This window comes from Rattus norvegicus, chromosome 10 (genome assembly GCF_036323735.1).
Source record: "Rattus norvegicus strain BN/NHsdMcwi chromosome 10, GRCr8, whole genome shotgun sequence".
Classification (NCBI taxonomy): domain Eukaryota; kingdom Metazoa; phylum Chordata; class Mammalia; order Rodentia; family Muridae; genus Rattus; species Rattus norvegicus.
In genome coordinates this window covers 39,358,176-39,379,432 of record NC_086028.1, presented here as the reverse complement: position 1 = coordinate 39,379,432, position 21,257 = coordinate 39,358,176, and the positions used below count along the sequence as shown (strand labels likewise).

Below are 21,257 nucleotides of genomic sequence, written 5' to 3'. Positions count from 1 at the left end.
CAAAGGCACCACCACACGCCAGGTCGTAAGGTAGATTTTCTGTAGCTTCGTGGCTCCTCCAGAGTTCTAAGGAGAATCTAGTACATGCCAGTAACAGGTTCATGAATGTTCTTTGTGTGATTACACTAAAGTGTAGTTTTAGCTGACAGTGAAATGATTAAAAATATTTGATTCTTACAGAATATACTAAGGGAGTAAGGAGCTGTACTGACTGGGATTGAATAAGTCTGTTGAATTTTCTTTTAGAGAGTGCCCAATTACACAAGGATCCAGTACTGTTTAGCACATGCTTTCTCTGTGATCGGCAACTAGTGTTTTGGTACTTACTTAGCATTATACACATTTCTGAAAAACTTTTCTGAAAAGATTGTGATCGTGTGTCAAGCTTGATATATTGAAAATGTCCAGCTTTCTGTGGAAATCAGTCTTGACATTCATTATCAATCTGCAGTGAGCAATTGGTTATAATAGAATAATTGCACATTTTAATATTGTCCAACCAGAGCTCCCAGGGACTAAACCACTACTCAAAGACTACACGCAGACTGACTCATGGCTCCAGCTGCATATGTAGCAGAGGATGGCCTTGTTGGGCACCAGTGGGAGGAGAAGCCCTTGGTCTTGGCAAGGCTGGACCCTCCCCCAGTGTAGGGGAATGGGGGGGCAGGAAAGGGGGTGGTTGGGGAGGGGGAAGGAACACCCTTATAGAAGAAGAAGGGGATGGGCTGGGGGGATATATATATGTATATGTAGATATCTATATATAGATATATAGATATCTATGTCTGTCTGTCTGTCTGTCTGTCTGTCTGTCTGTCTGTCTCTCTCTCTCTCTCTCTCTCTCTCCCATGAAGTGACACCACACTTGAGCTACTGAAAATCTGAGGCTGGGAACAAACAGTGGGCCAGACCTTGCCTGGGTGCCCAAGGCTGTGGTGTGGCCCTAGCACCACAAAAAGCACTGTAATGACAATATATGTCACCCCAGTGCTAGTTTGCGTTCAGTCTTTGTGGTCCTCTTCATTACCTCCTCACACCTATTGCCAGGCAGTTGATACATCTGCTCTTTGTTACCAGAAATTAGTTTTTGTTTTCTAGAATTTATATAACTGGATTTTAAAGCATACTGTGTGTACATGTGTTAATATGTGCATGTGTATGTGCATGTGTGTGTGTTTCCCTCAGTGATGGAGAAGAAATCCTGGATTTTGTGTATGTTAACCAAGTGCTCTATCATAGGCCTGTGTAGTCAGTCTGGGTGGGTTTTTGATGAAGTATAATTATTTTTTGATTTATCTGTGTTGATATATGTTTAGTAGTTAATTATTTTTGTTCATGTGTGATCTGTGTATTTCATATGTTAATATGTAAAAGCCAGAGATATGCTATTTTTCTTTGTTACTATATCTTAAAAAACTACATTTACTAATGTGTGTGTGTGTGTGTGTGTGTGTGTGTGTGTGTGTGTGTGTGTGCGCGCGCGCGCTCGCGCACATTCAGGTGTATGGTCTATATGTACACATGTGTGGAGGTCAGAGGGCAGTTGGTTCTTTTACTGTGAGGGTGCCTGAGGTTGAACTTAGATGTGACAGCAAGGGGCCTTACCTAGTGTGCCATCTCACTGTTGTCTATTTTGAAGCAGTCTCAGTGAACCTGGAGCTTGGCATTTTGGCTGTATGGCTGGCTGGCGCGTCCCCTGAGTCCACCTGTCTTGGCACCCTCACCACTGGGGTTAGAGGCGTGTGCCCCTGCATCTAGCTCGTGTGTGCTGGCCAGCATACTTAGGTCTCCATTCTCGTACGGCAGCTCTCTACCTGCTAAGCCATCTCCACAACCCTACAGCAGTTCATTCACTGTTAAAACCAGGCATGTTCAATCTACTTCTTGTCCTCTGCAAAGTTCATCATTGAGAACCCGGGAGCTAAGACACACACACACACACACACACACACACACACACACAATCTCATACTGTGTTAAGTCAGTTTGCAATTCTGTACCAGGTTGCATTCACAGTTACCCTAGGGCTCATGTGGCACATGGCTGCAAATTCCTGAATGAGGTATATTTCTGTTTATCCATTCACCTATCCACAGGCAATTGGGGTTGTTTCCTGGGTTTTGCTGTTTGAAAAAAAAAAAAAAAGGCAATTTAAGTAAAGTTGAGTTACAGAGATATTTTTCTGAATTAGGTAATTCTCATAGTCATAAAAGATCCAGAGTTTTGTCTAACTGATTGAGTATTTTAAGACAGAAAAGGGAAGTACAGTAGTGTTCCATCTAGCTCTACCCTTTTTGGGTGTGGTCTGATCTGCTGGCAGCCTGTGCTTGGCTGAAGTTCGCCTGCTTGTGATTGGGTGAGGCTCAGCTGCTTGTTCTGCCAGTTCATCAGGTTTCCTGTTCGTTTACATAGTGAGTTAGGTGCATTTCAATTTTTTAAAAATGTATAAACTTGTATTTATAAAAAGACTTACAAATAAATAAAAACGTCACTCACCAATATTAGCCAGACCCAAAACCCTATACAACGTAATGTATTTTGTAGTATAGGAACTCAGAGTATAGATACAGCTTCAGAGGACTGATTTTTTTTTTTTGCTTATTCATTTTATCATCTGTTACAAATAAATGCTGTAAATAATTTTACAGATGTACACTTTTGCTTCTTTAGATAAATATGTAGGAATGCAGTGGTTACATTGTATGACAGTGTGTGTGTATTTTTAAAGGAATTACACAATTAAAAAATAGCTATGCATTTCAAGCTTATACCAGCAGCATTTGGGAGACACACTTAGTATTTATTTTTGCTCTAGTTTTTGGTACTAAGGTTAAACCTGTGGCCTTGAACATGCAAGGCAAGCACCCCTACCAACCAAGATACATCCCCAGCCTACCACAGTTTAAAGGGTTGAATATACAGACAGTTTCAACAAAGCAGTTGATGTCTAGGGAGGAATTGTTTGTTTGAATGGCTGGAATTGGAAGAGAATGACTTCTCGTGGCAATGCTTTTAGGGGGTGAAGACTTTGGATGGAATGACATATGTGAGTTATGGTGCCCCTGAGCAGAGTGAGGGAGTAGTGGTTAGATCAGCATTCGAGCTTGTCCATGCTAGATTTGAGGCTCACTGTAGCTTAGTGTGCTATGTGTTTCTCTGGATGCTTGTGTATGAAGGAATTGCTAAGCTTTACTATAGGCTACCCATTTTCAGAGTTAGAACTCAAACCTGCAGCTTTCTGACTCAAAGTTCATGTTTTTATCTCACGTTATCTTATGTTCCCAAATCTGGAAAACACATTTGACTTTGACAATAATATAGCGTGCTCTGTGAGCTATTAAGAATATATAGCAGAGTTTGAAAGTTCAGATGCTTATCAGGTCCAGACAGGTAGCTGGGAACTGAGTTACAGTGGAGAGAGCGGCACGAGGTATCTGTGGAGAGCCACAGAGCCCACGCCCATCGAGAGGTGGCAGTTTATTCAATCTGATGGCGCTCCTTGTAGGAGCAGACCTTAGGTTGTTTGATTTCATTTTTCAAGAGAGATTAGAGATCTGTGTTTTTGGTGAAGTCTTCAGATTTGTTCATGTAGACAGGTGTCCTTTGACATACTGTGTCCATGGAAGACTTGTCACCTGGATTCTGTGTAGTGGGCACCTTTGGTCTGAGTTCTACATTGCATGGCATGGAGGCAACAGTCAGTCTATATGATGAGAAAAGGGTGGGGGCTTTGTGTAATAAGCACATTCCAGGCATTAAAAAGTAGGTTGTTTGTGTAAACTTGGCGTTTAAGTGAGCTCTAGCATTTGAGTTCAGTTTTCATCTGTATCAGTTAATTATATAGAAGGGAGAATTGCTCCCTGCAGCTTTCCCCTCCTAACTACATGCTTTTGTTTTCAGATAGCGCCAGTGTTGAGTGAAACACAGAAACCAAATGAGAAGATGTCTTCAAGGAACAACTGCTAATGAGTCTGCAGAGTCGCCTGTGTGTCTTTCAGCGTAGTCTCCACTCAGAGCTGAGTGAGTGGCCCCATTGATGAGTGGTAAGTCTGTCCACTGATGGCTAGATATCGAAATGACGTCCACAGAACCAGTCTACTTCGTGTTCTTAGCACTCAGCAGCAGTCAGTCTATTTTGTTGGAGTTCTCCCCTTCAGTATTAGTGTGGTTTTAGGGTGTGGCTTTGATTTTCAGGTTAAGCATAGCCTTCCATGGCCTATGGTTTCCTCTTCTCTCCCAGTGATGGTGGTTTATCATCTCATGACTGTCTTCTAGTTAGTCACAATACATTCCACATTTCATCCGTTTAATCAGCCAGTGGTTGTCTACTCTTAAAGCCACTTTGAGGGGTTGGGGATTTAGCTCAGTGGTAGAGCGCTTGCCTAGGAAGCGCAAGGCCCTGGGTTCGGTCCCCAGCTCCGAAAAAAAGAACCAAAAAAAAAAAAAAAAAAAAGCCACTTTGATAGCCTAATCTTAATTATTAAAAATCTACTGGGAGCTCGGTATGGTGGAGTATGCCTTTAATTTTAGCACTTGGGAGGCAGAGACTGCCTGGTGTATAAAGTGAGTTCCAGGATAGCCAGGATTACATAGAGAGACCCTTTCTCAAAAGAGACAGGGAGGGAGGGAAGTGGGGGGATGTGGGGGGAAGAGGAGGAGGAAGAGGAGGAGGAGGAGGCGGTGGCGGCAAGGGAAGAAGGAAAGGAAAGGGGAAGGGAAGAAAAGACCTGAATTTTTTTCTCTGGATAGAAGCATGTTTATCCTCTCTACAGTGTGACCCACTATATAACAGAATGAGGATGGTTGAGATAAGAGACCCTTCCAGCACAGTCTCAGAGATCACAGACCTCCTCTGGAGGAAGGGTGTTTCCCACCAGGCAGTCAACACCTGCAGTGACAGGGAACCTAAGAGTTCTGGAGGGTCTTTTGGAAGCACTTTAAATAAAATAAAAATACTGTTTCTCTAAAATTAAGGGGAACTTAAAGCTGGCAACTGTGTCAACTTTTTAAAAGTAGAATGTACTAAGGGCAAAACTCATAAAAAACAAAGTATTTTAAAGTTCTTTTGCCAATACTGAGAGTGAACACTTTGTGTGGAGCTGGACAGCTATTAGAATTGAAAAGCGTAGGGAAAGCAGTTGTTTAATATGAATCCGACTGTGTTAAAAACACTGAAGTCACTGACTCGGCTTTGATTGCAGTGGATAAAATGCCAGGAACTGTGTGTGTTTATATCTGGACCTCACTGAGCCTCTTTTCTCTGCCCTGAAGCACATGTGTAATTGGGTCCTTGGGGGAGAGTGTCCACACTCTCCTTTCCTGCCTTCTCACACTGTAAGTACATTGCTGGGGAACAGACTACAGTAGACTCCCAGGAATGCTCCCAGTCTAAATTCCTGTCTTTAAAATCATTGGTATGGTAAAGTTCTTAGTGCTACAAAAATTCTAGTGCCCTACCAACACTGAAAATGTTGCTTAATAAAAATGTGGCCTTGGTTTTTACTTTGCCTTTGAGTATTTAACGGTTTACATTCAGTTGAAAATAACTAATCTTCATAAATTTACATTAATGTTTCTTAAAAGATAAATTTAGTCATAAATTGCCTCTCGTGAGCTGGCCAGCAGTTTAGAAGTTTATTGAGAGAGGCACAGGGCATGTGGTCCTAATGAACATGGAAGAGAAAAAACCCATCCATAAAATTCTCCTCCCAGCAGCTGTCAGGGCCCTTAGGACAATAGCAGAGTGAGGGAGTCCTTTCACTTCTCCCATTTCTGTTTGTGAAATGATTCTTGGGTTTAGAGAGCACTGGGTCTTTTCCCCAAGTGCTTTCTCTTTGGAAGTTTCTCAAGACACATCTAAGCATGAGAGCGACTGTCGCTCATGGCCCCATCACTGATTTTACACTCATTTGAGAAATAACCTGCTAGGCTAAGGTTCAGTGCTGAGCTGTGTTCTCTGTCATGACTCCGCACACTGTTCATACGGCTGGGCTGCTTCTGCCTTTGTCTTTGGTGTTTAAGTTGGCAGAAAGGGACGTGAGTGGTTGTGGGCCTGGGAAGGGAAGGGAAGGTGGAGCATAATCCACACTGTGAGTTTTGAGAAGAGATAATGAAATCCTTTATATCCTTTTCCATAGAGCAGCATTTCAAAGACCCCATTTTAATAAGAATTGGTTGTGCAGCTGCAGCCCTGGCAACAAGGCCTGGTAAGAAGAATTGGGGCAGATTTCCAGAAACAGGCCATCAGTGGTCTCCTGTGGAGCTGTGCTAATGAAACAGATGAAAACATAAAGCACTCACAGACATAGGCCAGTCCTTTGTGTTGTGTGGAAGATGTTGGAATCTTCCACATATAGTTTATTATTTAAAAGCTACAAAAGCTGTCATAAAAGCTGTATTATAGTCTGAGTATAAAAAAATCTATCCTTTCAAGTTAATATTTATTTCTGTGAATTATATCTAAAATGTAATTGTTGCTGCCCATTTTTTGTGAAATCCGGATGTCTTCAAAACATGGTATAAGATTTATCAGATGTTTTAGAGATAATATTTGTTGCTGAAGAGACAGCTCAATGGCTGTCTTTAAGAGAATCTTGGTTCAGGTTCCAGCACTCACATGGCAGCACATAGCATTCTGCAATTCAGGTTCCGAGGGATCTGATGCCTTTTTCTGGTGTCTGAGGGTGCACAGACATACATGCAGGTAAAACATTCATACACATAAAGTAAAAATAAGTATCTTTAAAAAGACAAGCAAGCTTCCTCTTCCTGTAACCAGCCAGAGCTGTCGTGTTCACAGGTGACATGTGGAGATGGTTGCTACTCTTGACCCAGAAAACCCCACAAAATCATGCAAATCAAGAGGTTCAAACCTTTGTGTTCACTTTAAGAACACCCAGGAAACTGCCCAGGCCATCAAGGGTATGCATATCTGCAAAGCCACCAAGTATCTGAAGGATGTCACTTTAAAGAAGCAGTGTGTGCCATTCTGGTGGTATAATGGTGGAGTCGGTAGGTGTGCCCAGGCCAAACAGTGAGGCTGGGCACAGGGACGGTGGCCAAAATGGTGTGCTGAATTTTTGTTGCACATGCTTAAAAGTGCAGCAAGTAACGCTGAACTTAAGGGTTCAGATGTAGATTCTCTGTCACTGAACACATGCGGGTGAACACAGCACCTACCTGAGATGCAGCGGTGAACCTACAGCGCTCATGGCTGGGTTAACCCATACATGAGCTGCCCCGCCACACTGAGACGATCGTCACTGAGAAGGAACAGATTGTTCCAAAGCTAGGAGAGGAGGTTGCACAGAAGAAACTGAAGAGACAAAAGCTCAGTGTGAAGTAAATGCAGATAAAGTTAAAAACAAAACAACAAAATTTTATTTAACACTGACATGGCTGCAAAAGCTGTCATTAGCTGTGCCTTGGAACTACTTGGCCACTTGATATTGGGTTGTTCCAAGGTTTTTGATCTTGTCTTAAGTATTTCAGTGAAGAATTTTTATCCATGTGAAGTTTTCTTTCTTTTGAGTTCTTTATAGATTACTATTGGTGAAAATTTAGGTTGTTTTCATAAAAGGAGTGAAATTCACATATATGTGGTTTGCCAGTACCTTAGAGATACCACAGTCAAGGCAACTCACAGAAGAGTTTGTCTGGGGCTGATGGCTTCAGAAGGTTAGAGGTTAAGATGGGGTAGTGAATGGAAAGAAGTAGAAGGTGGGGGTTGGGGATTTAGCTCAGTGGTAGAGCGCTTGCCTAGCAATCGCAAGGCCCTGGGTTTGGTCCCCAGCTCCGAAGGAAAAAAAAAAAAAGAAGTAGAAGGTGGCTGGAGCAGCAGCTGACATTCAAAACTTGAACCCCAAAAGGAGGCAGAGAGCAAACTGGGAGTGACACTGGTCTTTTGAAACCTTAAAGCCTGTCCCCAGTGACACACCTCCTTGAACAAGGTCACACCTCTTAATCCTTCCCAAACAGTTCTACCATCAGGGGAACAAGTAATCAAACATGAGCCTGTGGGGGCTGTTGTCATTTCAATCACCTCAGACATTTTCCTTGTTCCCTTCCCAATACTGAACACAATCACAGTTTAAAGTGAAAGTGGAATACATATGACACAGTAGTTGCCATTTGGGCTTTATTTATTTATTTATTTTTTGAGCAGGTTGTGGATTGTTTTTGTTGTTGTTGTTTGTTTTGTTTTAAGACAGGATTTCTCTTTGTAGCCCTGGCTATCTTGGAACTCACTCTGTAGACCAGACTGGCCTGGAACTTGAAATTGGCCTGCCTCTGCTTCCCATGTGCTGGGATTAAAGGCATGCGCCAACACCTGATAAAAAATAGTTTTAATATATATTTGAGCACAGTATTAAGAAAGACCAAGAGAGACATGTGGAGAAATATACTAGAATGCCCTCCATGGGCTTCTCTAGAGAGGTGCCAAACATTTCTTTAATTAGAAGCAGTGAGTATTTTAAACTTGTCATCTTCCCCTGTGGGTTTTCATATTTTATTCTTTTTTATTTCTCTCCTGAAAATCCATGACTTTTATTTTTAATTAGTGCCCTCAAGAATCTCTCAATAGTTAAGTTTCCCATTCAGTCTTTACATATAGTTTAATGTGCTTCAGTTCTGTTTATAGCCTGGACAAAGCATGATGATGGGTTATGGGCTCCTGACAGGTCATGGGCTCCTTTCCCTTGTACTTCCACCTCCCCTTTCTGCTGTGCTGTGGATTCCCACTGGACAGGGCAAGTCCTGGGTTCAAGGAGCCAGTGGTTTACTTCATTCTTTGGACATAATAGTTGGTTCCTGACCACATCCGACAAGTTGTTAAAATTGAAGTGCTGCTTTAATTTTTTTTAAATTTTTATTACCATTAAGTTGTATTGAATCCTTTCCTGCCCTGTGTTTGATTCCCAGCAACCCCTCACACCCAAACAGGATCTCTGCAGCTCTGCTGTCCTTTGAATTCTGAATCATCCTGACTGTCACTTGGGCACTGGAATTACAGACAGAGAGACTCCATGTCCAGCTCATTTTCTTTGATTGGTTTAAAAAAAATTAATTAGTGTTAGTAAATTTCCTTTTAAAACAGAAAACTCCAAATATATTATAAACCTCCCCCAAAAGGAGTTAAACAACACTTGAGTTGTTTACACATACTAAAAACATTGTGAAAAGGATTATCATTTATTTTAATTTTCATAATCCTAAGAGGCAAATGCTATCCTTATCCTGGGAATGAAGAAATGGCAATTCAGATACATCAGGCGTCTTAATAAAGTCTAGCTCACTGCTACCTTAAATTATAGTTATATATGACACATTGTGTCTAACATTTAGATTCCCCCAGTTAATTGTATATAACAGTCAACAGCCTGTCTAGATGGAGGTCTTCTCTGACCGACCCTCAGAGTTACTGTTTGCGTGACTTGAACTTTAACCTCTCTCCATCAGGGCATGTGGGCAGGAGTTCACACTAGAGTATGGTTTCTCCTGTAGCTTAGTGAGTAGCCCAATACCTGTGGGCTTAATGAGTATGCCCAATACCTGTGGGCTGTTTGTAAGGATCCTGACTGAGTCCTGGGCTATGCTGCCGCTTCATCAGACAAGATGGCTACATGACATGGTATGTGCAGTATGGCTAATGAGTAATTGTTAAACAGTGTATATAGTATTATCTAAATCTAAGTCATGTTTTCTTGATTTTTAGTTTGTGTGTGTGTGTGTGTGTGTACGCGTGTGCGCGTGTGCACATGCCAGAGGAAGATCATCAGGAAAACAGATTTCTCCCTTATTCCCCTGAGGCAGAGTCTTTCACTGGACTTGCTGACTTTGCAGTTTAGCTGGTCAGCAAACCCCATCAGTTTGCTTGTCTTCACCCCCCTCAGTGCACAGGTCACAGGTGTGTGGGCCTTTTCTGTGTGTGTAGAGGATCACCTCAGGTCCTCATGCTTGCACAGCAATCACTCTTATCCTCTGAACCCTCTCCCTGTCCCCTAAAAATGATTTTCTTTTAGGGGGACTGGGTATCACCATGTAGCCTTCAAGTTCAGAGTCTTGCCTTAGCCTCTGGTGTGCCATCACTCCCTTCTGACTGTAGGCATAGGCTGTCCCAGCCTTCTCATGACTAGTGCCTATTCCTCGTCCTGTCCCTCTCCTTCCCTTTAAGAAAAGATGGAGCATCCACACTAAGCCAGATGCTATACTCTCTGTAGAAACTGCTTATCAGTTGTCTGCTTCAACTACAATGTTAATTTGGGTAATACAGTTGGATGCAGATTTTTGTTAAAAACATACAACTTAAGCCTGATGGTGGTGTGTGTACAGTCCTCACTACCATGGGGACGAAGGTGAGAATATTGCTTAAGCCCAGGAGTCTAGGTCAGCCTAGGCAAGACAATTGAGGCTAAAGAAGCCTCACAATAAAGAATGTAGGAGGGATGAGGAGAGAGAGAGGTGGCACTAGAAAGAGGATAGTGTTTCTAGTGAAGGAGTTTCAAATAGGGGGCTGCAGAGATGGCTGGTGGTTTACTTACAACTCTGTATCATTCTAGTTCCTTTCTAGTGCCCCTTTCAGATCTCTCAGGCAAAACATTTATAGACATAAAACAATAAATGGAAAAGCAATTTATATTGAAAAATGTTTCAAGTAACTAAGAAAACTCCATATAGAGTGTGGTGTAATTCTGTTGTCACAGATTATTTTATTTAAAAAAAAAAAAAAGGTTTCCATCCAAAAGCTCATTTGATGGCCGAAATGCCTTATTTATCAAGTTGACAAGTCTGAGGCACTTGGCACCAGGCACATAGGAATGGAGTGTAAGTCCAAGTGATCGTTTGTCTCTGGGGAGTAATCTGAAACAGGATTAAAGCTGTCCTCCACCTTGCCTTGTTTACACCCAGATAAGCCACTGCAGTTTGTGTTGAACTGGCTTTCACATCCCAAGGGACTGATAGGGATTTCCTTGCCCGGCCAAGAGGCATGGATTACACACACCACTCATTTGTGAGGCCTGCTCCGTTACGTCCTCTTTTGCTTGGTAGATGTGCTAGGAGTAGCTCGATATTGAATATCATTCCCTTCTAAACCTTTATGCCTTGGACATCCAGAGCCTTCTGTGTTTAGAGGAGAAAATGTGACAAATCAATTTAGTATGCAGTTGTTTAGTGAGACTTATTAATTGATAAAGTAACCAAGTTAGATTTACTAGTTCAACTATCTACTGAGAGTTCTCTGTAAAATTAATATATGATGTGGATGTATAAATTATACATTTAAAATACCTTGGATGATATTAGGACCTTGCTATAAAAAGGAAGAATTAATTTGATTGGTTTATTTTCTCTGTACCTTGATACCAGTTTTGCTATATTTTCTCTTTTAAATATAAATGTAGGTAGATACTCTTTAATGTGTTGCTCAATCTAAGAGAGGGAGCCTGGCCAGGACAGTCTTTGTCCATTCTTCTAGGGTAGCACTGAGAAAGCCAAAGAAGAAAATGGTAACAAGGGCAACAGTAGTAGCATAGCAACAGTAATGAAAACAGTTACTTAGGAAAGGTGTTAAACACACAGCTCTGCAAACTTCCCAACCGCATTTCTAGGCAGTCTGTATTTACTTACTCAATCCTCACATGGATCATAGAGATATGAATACACTAGTATGAAATCATTTCCTAGAGCAGCAAAATAAGATCTACAAAGATGAATTTTCTGCAGTTCTAAGCCAGTTTGTTGGACATTGCTGTGTAGCCCAGGCTGGCCTTCGCTAACACTAGCACTAGCCAGCTGTTACAATCGTAAACCAGCATTCCATGCTCCTTTCTAACCTTTCCTCTACATACCAGTGTTCAGTGTGAATGGGTGTATCCTGTCCATGTGGTATAATAATTCTAAGCCAATTAATTAAGTTAACATTCATACTTGAACTTAGGCATTTTTGTGGCTATCTAAACAATAGTATATGCAAACTTTATAGGAAACACTGGGCTTACATAGGAAAAACAAGCCTCCAGTCATGATTAATTCACAAAAGAGTTAAAAGGAAAAACAGTCAAACTTCGCAGTGATAGACTGATTCTAAAGTGTATGTGGAAATAGAGGGAGCCCAGAAGTAGGATGGAATTCAAAAACTAACAGTAAAAGCAGGGCACTTCCGTCCCAACTGCAGGTCTTACCTCAGTGGAGCTGGAAGTGCAGGGGGACAAATTGGGCTACAAATTGGAGTATAGATACAAAATTAAACCTAGGAGTTCTAGAATAAATGGACAGTCTATGTGATTGAGGAATACATCAAAATTTCTTAGGCAGGACATAAATCATAAAAGATAGAGCTGATGTATCAGAGTTCATGTAAGCTAGCCTCTCTCCAAAAGACATTTGTATGAAAGAAAAAGATCAGAAAAAAATACTCATGTATGTAGTGGACAAGGGACTTGTTCTAGAGTATATAAAGAACTTGGTTTAATTAAAATGGAATTGAGATTACAGTAATAGAACATAACTAAAATTTTAAAATGGGCATTGGGAATCTGAAGAGATCGGTTCTCACACCTAGGCAGTTCACAGCCTTCTGGGGCTCAGAGCTTCTGCACCCTGCTGTTCAGAACTTCTGCACGGACATACTCACATGGAGACACATACACATAGTTAGAAATAATAAAAGTTTTATCTTTTAAAAATGTGCGGTAGATCTGAAAATACAGAGCTGAGCAAGGTGTGTGAATATCAACAAACGTGAAAACATCGAATGAGGCTGGAAGAATGGCTTAGCAGCCAAGAGTGCTCACTTCTCTTGTATTCAGTTTCCCATGGCACAGAACCACATGTGACTCCAGATCCAAGGGATCTGCAGGTACTCACACGCACACAGCATTCACGCACATGGGTACATACAAAGATATTAAGACCCCTTTTAAAAGAAAATACCGTTAATAGTATTAGTTATCAGAAGAGGGTAAACTAAAACCGAGGGACACTACTGTCCACTGTAATGAGTAAGATGAGCCACGCTGGCTGTAGTGTAGAGAATGGCAGGATGTGGGGCAGTGGGACTCTTACACATCACTGTTAGGAAGTAAGGTGATAAAACCAGTTTGCAAAAGTGGTGGACAGCTTCTTAGAAAGTAAAACTCATTCTGTGCTTGAAATTTGATGTAGGATTTCTACTCCTGTGTTTCCTCCAAAATAAAAACTCTTCACACTTGTCAGCATATGAACATGATTTAAAACTTTTAAAAATTTACATACATGTATCCGTCTGTCCATTCATGCATTCGTTTGCTTAGTGTGGATAGTGCCCACAGAGGCCAGAAGAGGGAGTTGTGTCCCCTGGAACTGAAGGCACAGGCACTACTCAACATATGTGCTGAGAACTGAACTCTGCGAGCCATTTTAACCACCAAGTCATCTCTCCAGCCCTGTTAAATATTGAACTTAGTCTGTCATCCATTTACACCAATCAGTGGGAAAGACTAATGTCTAACTGGTCATTTCAAGCAGGAGTAAAATACTGTTTCTGTAATTGCATGCACTCCTCTCTGCTCTTTGAGACTAGTTCAGTAACAGTGGCTTCTTTGGACTTTTGGTTAACCACACAGAAGTGGATCTGTTAATATGTGAGTTGGAAACTCCTCCAAGAGTTATTACAAATCATGTTCAAAGAACAATTTCAAACTGGGCACGTTGCCACTCCTATAAATTTAGCTTGTAGGAAGTGGATCAGAGGGCTGGAGAGATGGCTCAGTGGTTAGGAGCACTGACTGCTCTTCCAGAGGTCCAGAGTTCAATTCCCAGCAACCACATGGTGGCTCACAACCATCTGTAATGGGATCTGGTGCCCTCTTCTGGTGTGTCTGAAGACAGCTGACATTCATAAATGAATAAATCTTAAAGGAAAAAAGGAAGTGAACCAGAAACTCTCAAGCAGTCCTTAGTTTGCTAGTAAGTTCAGGGTCACTTGGGCCTCATAAGACCCTAACTGAAAAGGCTGAAAACAGGGGCTTGGGAGATGGCTGCGTTGGCAAAGTGTTGACTGTGCAAGCATTGGAGATCAAATTTAATCCCCAGTCTTTAGTAGAAGCCAAAAGGGCACAGCAGTGTATGCCTATAACCCCAGGGCTAAGGGTCCTATCCTTTGGGCTCCCTGACCAACCAGTCTAGATGAGTTCATGAGCTCTAGGTTCTGTAAGAGACTGCCTCAAAACAAACAAACAAACAAACAAACAAACAAACAAAAAACACTGATGGTATAAAACTGAAGACACCTGATGTAACTTGGTCTTTCCTGCAATGTGGAAAACAAGAGTCTGGGGAGATAGATTAGTTGATAAAGCAAGGACCCAAGTTTGACTTTCCAGAACCCACTAAAAATATGGGACTGGAGAGAGGGCTCAGTTTAAGAGCATTTGGTGCTGTACTAGAGAACCCAAGTTCAGTTCCTAGCACCCACATGGAGCCTCACAGCCATCTGTAGCTTCAACTGCAGGGGATCCAGTGCCCTTTTCTGGCTTTTGTGGGCACCAGGTTGGCATGTCCAGTGCATATACACACATGCAAGCAAAGTACTCATACAGAAAAGTTAAACCTTAAACATAGAACTGTGGGCACTGTGGCACCCCCCAATATTGGGGTTTGCTGTCCAGCCAGCCCAGCCTGGGGTCATTCCAGGCCAGTTTGAGACTCTGTCACTTGCACACCCCAAACACAGAAGATAGCTCCTGAGGAATGACCCCTGAGATTGCCTTCTGACCTTTACATGCACATCCCCTCAGCCATGCATCCACACCCCCCACACACATAATGAAACATTAAAAACAACAACAGAAAGAACCTGAAAACAAAACTGTTCGAAACTAGTGTGGGACAGTTAGTTTGTGCTCCTGTTGGCTGTGAATGAGCTGTATTGATAAGTCATACCTGTCATTGGTTAATAGCTTTGTACTTCTGTAGGAAACAACTTTGGCATTTGGTGTAAGTTAGGCACCCTTTCCCCTAATTTTACCCAACCCTTCAATGTCACTAGTAAAGAAAGGTGTTCATCTTTACTTGATTCTTTGGATTTTCATTTCTGATCCTCATCAGTTCATTTGACCAACTGCTAATTACATTTACTGTTACTGTTTATATCTTATTTAAACGTTTGGGCACTTAAAAATAATCTTGTAGGACTAGATTGGTAGCTCAGTGGTTAGGAATGCTTGGAGTTCTTAAAGGGTACGTGAGTCCGGTCTGGCACCTGTGTCTATAGCTCACAACCATCTTAACTTCAGCTCCAAGGAATCTGGTGCTTTCTTCTGGCCTCCCTAAGCACTGTGCTCATTACATACACAGAGCAAGTGGAGAGGAAGAGAGACTGCAGAGATGGTTCAGTGGTTAAAAGTATTCAGTGCTTTTCTAGAGGACCCAGGTTCAGTTCCTAGCACCTAAAAACAGCTCACAACCATTTGAAACTCTAGTTCCAAGGATTTTGATTCCCTTTTCTGGACTTTGTGGGCCCAGGCCATAGACATGGTGCATATACACACATGCACACAAAAACCCTAATATACATAATGTTTTTAAATTAAAAGACAAATCTTTTTTTTTTCTTTTTTGTCGGAGCTGGGGACCAAACCCAGGGCCTTGCGCTTGCTAGGCAAGCACTCTACCACTGAGCTAAATCCCCAACCCCAAGACAAATCTTTAAAAATACGTATATTGACAGTTGTATGGTGCACAAATGTCCTGGTTAACAATACTTTTATAGCTACAACCCAGGTTTGAGAGATAGATCAGGGCTGGGGTCACAGCCAGTGATGGACTGCTCTCCTGGCTTTCATTCTAGCCCAACTGGGAGTCGGGAGGGGGGCAGAACATTGTCAGTGGTCCAGGAGTCTTTGTGCATCCTTTTCTGTTTGGAATCCTGCCCTTGAGTGCCCTCCTGACTGTTAACTTTACTTTGACCTATTTTTGTATCTCTAGACAAATATTGTTTAAACTGTTTTTGAAATTTGTGGCAATGGTTCTCCGTGTGCTGTTTTATATAATGCTTCTCAAGAATAATCATCTGTAAAGCTGTGATTCATTATTATTTTTATGAATATGCCATTTTAATTAAAAAAAATTTCCCCCTTGGGGCTAAAGAGAGGTTGCATAGTTCTACCTTAGTTCTGTTCCCACCATTTACATTGGGTGACTCCTGTCTGTCTGTCTGTCTGTCTGTCTGTCTGTCTGTCTGTCTGGTGCGCGCGCGCACACACACACACACACACACACGCACACCACCTGCCCTGTAACACCAGAGCTAGTGGATTTAACGCTGTCTTCTGGCCTCCACATGTACTTGCATGCATGTGCACATGCCCTACACACATACACATTTTTTTAAAAATTTGTTTTTCTTCTTGATAGATTTCAAAGCTATTTTGTAGTTAATTGTGAGATGTGGTAGTGTGTGCTTGTAGGCTGAGTTACTTGGCCTGGGAATCCTTGAGGCACAGAAGTCAGAACTAGTCTGGGCAACATAGTGCCATCCTATCTTGGGAAAACAAAACAAAACAAAACCACCACCAAAAAAAAAAAAAAAAATCCCTGTTATGTTAGCTCAGTCTTGCATTTGCCATTTTTAATTTTGATGACAGATAAGAGCATGCGGTGTGCAGTGCCTGATAGCATCTGATTTAGCTTTCATTTAGATCTGGTCACTGAAACATGGCATTCTGTTTTATAACAGAAATCCGATGGGTGCGAGGGCCTGTCACTTCTCCACGCCAACTCTTCTAAATGATTGGAATACTTAAGCTTCTGAAAGTCTTCGGACAGCCAGAGGAATGCCGCTTTCAGGAACAGCATCTAAACTCGGCTGTAGGCATAGCACATGCCATGTCTTTACTTCAATGTCTAAATTCCTAGCTTTGGTACAGTGCTATGCAGACTCAGTGTTCCTGTTTCTGAACTGTGTCCAGCTCTTCCTTCCCTTAAGATTAGGCTTTAGGAGAAAGTTCTGCTGCTGTGGACCAGTCTGATGTTGACTTATGTGTGGAATGTGCAGGGCTGTGTCACTGCTGGGCTTCTGCTCCCCTGTGGATAGTTGGTCTGTTTTTTTAAGTGTAGGGTTTTGCTTTGGTTTGTATTTTGTTGGGAACTCTCATGTAGCCCAAGCTGGCCTCAAACTTGTTGTACAGGGGAAGGTGACTTTGAACTCCTGATCCTTTTGTTTTCTGTAATAGTACTTAGCTTTAAAAGTATAAAGTTTTAAAAATGGAACTATTTTAAGCAACTTTCAGCTCAAGAAGTGAATGTTACTATTAATATAATAACAATGTTGAATTATTTTGCAACAGATTCAGTATTCTTTGAAGATGTTTATATATAAATATTTTAGGTTCATACACCTGAAATAATTCTAAAAATGTCATTTGAGGAGGGCAAGCACACTGACATTTCCCAAGGCATCTTAGGAAACATCTTTGGTGTGGTGCTTTAGATTTTGGTTTTTGTCTTTTTAGATACAAGTCCAGGCTGGCCTCACACTGATCTCCAGGCTGATCTCCTGCTTCTGCCTCCCTAGTGCTAGGATTAAAGGAGTGTGCATTGGCTATGTGAAGAAAATGTGACATTTGGGGAAATGTGGGTTGGTAGGGTTATTATAGATGGTAAAGCAAGAAGTCATGTGTTAATTTAAACAGTGTAGCCATTTAAGACAAGCGAATAAAGGGGCAAAGGGAACCTGGAAATGAGAAGTTAATATTTGAAGGTGGGTTCTAGCTGCTTATATATAAACCAGAACGTGTGACACGCATGGACTAGCCAAGTAACAGGTATGACAGTCCTCGAGGAGCTCTGTGTCTATGGGCTGCACCATGGTGAGCAGACGGGGTTTCCACAAGACCCTGGCTGAGGCCTGGGACCCAAGGGCAGGTCGGCCTGTTTGGAGCTATGCTTCAGCACAGGGCACCAAGTTACAGTAAGGACGATAGTTCTGCTGTGCGCTCATACAGTAAGGTGACTCATACATACGTCCATTCCAGAAAGCTAGAAGAGAATTTTCAGAGTTGTTACTGTAAAGAATCAGTGTTTAAGGCAATAGATGTACTTTTTACTTTACAGAGTGCATACACGAGGGGGTTGCCCATGCACACACGAATATGAGTTAAACTTTTTTTTTTATTCTTAGAGATTATATGTTCTATCTCCACCTCGTGTGTGTGTGTGTGTGTGTGTGTGTGTGTGTGTGTGTGTGTGTGTGTGTGACTTTGACACTTTGGCTCTTGTGTGTGGAAGTTAGAGGATAACTTTCAAGAATAAAGTCTCTTCTTCTGTGTGTCTTGATCTAAGTGAAGCCCTCAGTTTGGTGCCAGCGCCTTTACCCACTCTCTTGTCAGCCTTATCTGTGGCCTTCTGTTTCAATATTTAAATTTTTTTTTTTTTTTTGGAACTGAGGACCAAACCCAGGGCCTTGAGCTTGCTATGCAAGTGCTCTACCACTGAGCTAAATCCCCAACCCCAGTATTTAATATGTTTAAAGTGCCCATTGGATACTGTGAATTTAACTCATTTTCTAGTATATTCCTTATACCAAGATTTGGCAGAAGAAATAAGTAAAAGACTTCCTTTGATCTAATTAAATCTCAAACTTTTTCTCAGTTTTGATATCTCTCCTTCTTACCTCTAGACTTGGTTTCGAGAATGATTGGAAGGCTCCCCTTCCTTTGTTTTTCTGTTAGTTTGACAAGGGTTTCTGGGGTAGAGTAAGGAGTGTTTGTTTCAAGGTCTGTATTTAAATTATACCAAAGCTGAATTTCTCTTCCTCCAGTCTTGAATGTGTTTGCCTTCTGCACGAACTGTGAGGTCCAGGATTGTTTGCTCCGTAGCTGATCACATTGTGACTTGAGCAGTCACCTCCACAGAGACCTCGTCTTCCCAGAGATGACAGTAGTGCCATCTCAGCAGAGTTAGAGCCTTTCTAGCATTGAGGAAATCAAAGGGAAGAACTTTCAAAAGTATGTCTGGTTAGGGTAAAGGATACTTAACCCATGCTATAAAATAACACTTTATGTAGCAGTTACACTGGTGAGAATAAAGAGAATTTTGTGTTACCTTTGTGCTATTTAATTTTGGAAGGGCAGGGTTTTAATCTGATTAGTCCCCAGAGTTCTGTAAGCTGATGAGATAGTCATTAAGAGATGGCAGAGTCTATCAGTTTAGGGGTCTTCTTTGAGAGGTTTGTGGATACTCAACTTATATTTTACCATTTGGGTCAGAAATGTTCACATCTTTTTTCGTAACCAAATGAAGTCATCTTTAGCGTTTGGTCTTTTCATTTCAAGGGTGGCTTTTTTCTTCACTCTGTGCCACAGTATCTTTCTAAGCTTTCTGTTTTTCTTGTGTATGTTGCCTTCACTTGTTGGCTCCACTGGCAGTTGGCCCCTCCCTTCTGTGGTCTGATTGTCCTTTCTCAGTGATATTTGACAGCGCCTCTCTCTCTTGTTTGTGGGTAGCCAGATGTCTTTAGTAAACTTGTCAGGGAGCTGTAGCTGCTGTGCCGCCTCCCTCTGTTGAGCCATCTTTATTATTCACGCTGCTGCTTCTCTTAGATTCTCACCATTGTTTCGGTCATGGCTGGCTGACTGCTACGGCTTCCTTGGCTTGCAACTTACATATCCAGTATTGGGGATCTTCAACTAATGTGCATGGTAGGTTGCCAGGAGTGTGAGACCATTTAATGTAACTTTAGGGCTCACCAAAGCAAACTTATATTCAGGTGACACTGGTCTTAGGAATGACTGGAACCTCCCTGGCTCTCTTTCCTTTGCTTCTCTGTCAGTTGACAAGGACTTCTTGGACTCACCTTGGCTTGCTGTGGCAGCGTGAGAGGTGTCTCCACTCATTTGGGTGGGGGAGGGACCCTAATGGCTGGATCCACAGAAGGAAAGCTAACTGCTAGGTACAGTTCTATTTCCAAGGATGGGTAGTCATTTTAAGGTTTCTGATGTTGTTTTTTTTTTTTTTTGGGGGTTCTTTTTTTTTTTTTTTTTTCGGAGCTGGGGACCGAACCCAGGGCCTTGCGCTTCCTAGGTAAGCGCTCTACCACTGAGCTAAATCCCCGGTTTCTGATGTTTTATACCGCTTTACCTTAGAGTTCATTGATCCGTCAGGTACTATGGTCCTTCGTGTCTGAAAACAGAGGACTCAGGGAAACATAAAAGGACTACCAGCAAGTCTTTGTGGAACTTAGTGTGGCAACCATAATATTTTAATTGGTGATTTTTAAATAAAATGCTTTTAAACTAATTCATAGTCTATAGTTAGAGAATATTCTATGAAAACAAGGATTTTCTTTTTCACTATTAAAACTTGACCCCCCTCGAGGCCAAGCCATAGCTTAAAAAATAGTTTGTGAAGTCACCGTGACTCGCAGTACTTGCCTTTAGGTAACATCGCTCGTGCTACAGACTTCAGAAGATGCATGGCTCCGAGGGTACCTCACTCATTTCTCCTCCTCTTCCTAGACCTGCTGCCGGCTCTGGACCAAAGCTGTTCTGTCCTTCCCACTGACTTGGAACCAGTCTGTAGAACCGGAAGCAGAGAAAAGAAGCAATCAGACTTCCCTTTCAATCAACTCGTGACATTTGACTCCAGAGACAGAGGCACAGTGAAATAGTTATCTGACGACCATCCTCACTTTGAGGGCGCACATCGTGGAGCTTCCTGTGTGAAGATTTGGAGCCTTCGTGGTGCTTGCTCAGGCCTTGGACTGAGCATGAGTGAATTCTGGCTGTGCTTCAACTGCTGTATTGCAGAGCAGCCTCAGCCTGTGAGTATCTGGGACACTTGCTCTCTGACTGAGCATGGGGACCCCGGGGACTGGCAGCAACTGCAGTTCTAGGACTCTAAGCATCCATAAAAACCCAGGAACAGAAGCACTGGGCGTGGTGGCACACACCTGTAACCCAGCACTTGGGCAGGGAGAAGCTAGGGTTTGAGTTTGAGGCCAGCCTGGTCTATAGAGAAAGTTTCAGGCTAGCCAGTGCTATATGGTAAGATCTTGCCTCAAAAAAAAAAAAAAAAAAACAACAAAAAAACAACAACAAAAAAAAAAAACCCAAAAGCAAAACAGAGGAGAGTGTATTTTGAAGATAAACTGGGTGTCAAGAATTGTGCTAGGAGCTTTGATCCTTGCACTTGGGAGGCAGAGGCAGGCAGATCTTAGAGTTTGAAGCCAGTTCAGAGCAGTTAGAGGTGCGTGGTAAGATTGCCTGCCCTGGTGGGGA

General features: G+C 42.1%; 1 protein-coding gene across 1 annotated transcript in view; it reads left to right on the top strand.

Moving 5' to 3' along the window:
- Positions 1 to 21,257, top strand: part of Cdc42se2 (CDC42 small effector 2) — a 68,504-nt gene that overhangs the window by 26,340 nt on the left and 20,907 nt on the right. Inside the window, exons 2-3 of the mRNA NM_001126089.2 lie at positions 3,901 to 4,043; positions 20,496 to 20,800. Coding sequence (NP_001119561.1) covers positions 20,747 to 20,800 — 54 coding nt within the window. The 5' untranslated portion in view covers positions 3,901 to 4,043; positions 20,496 to 20,746. The remainder of the gene's footprint in view (positions 1 to 3,900; positions 4,044 to 20,495; positions 20,801 to 21,257) is intronic.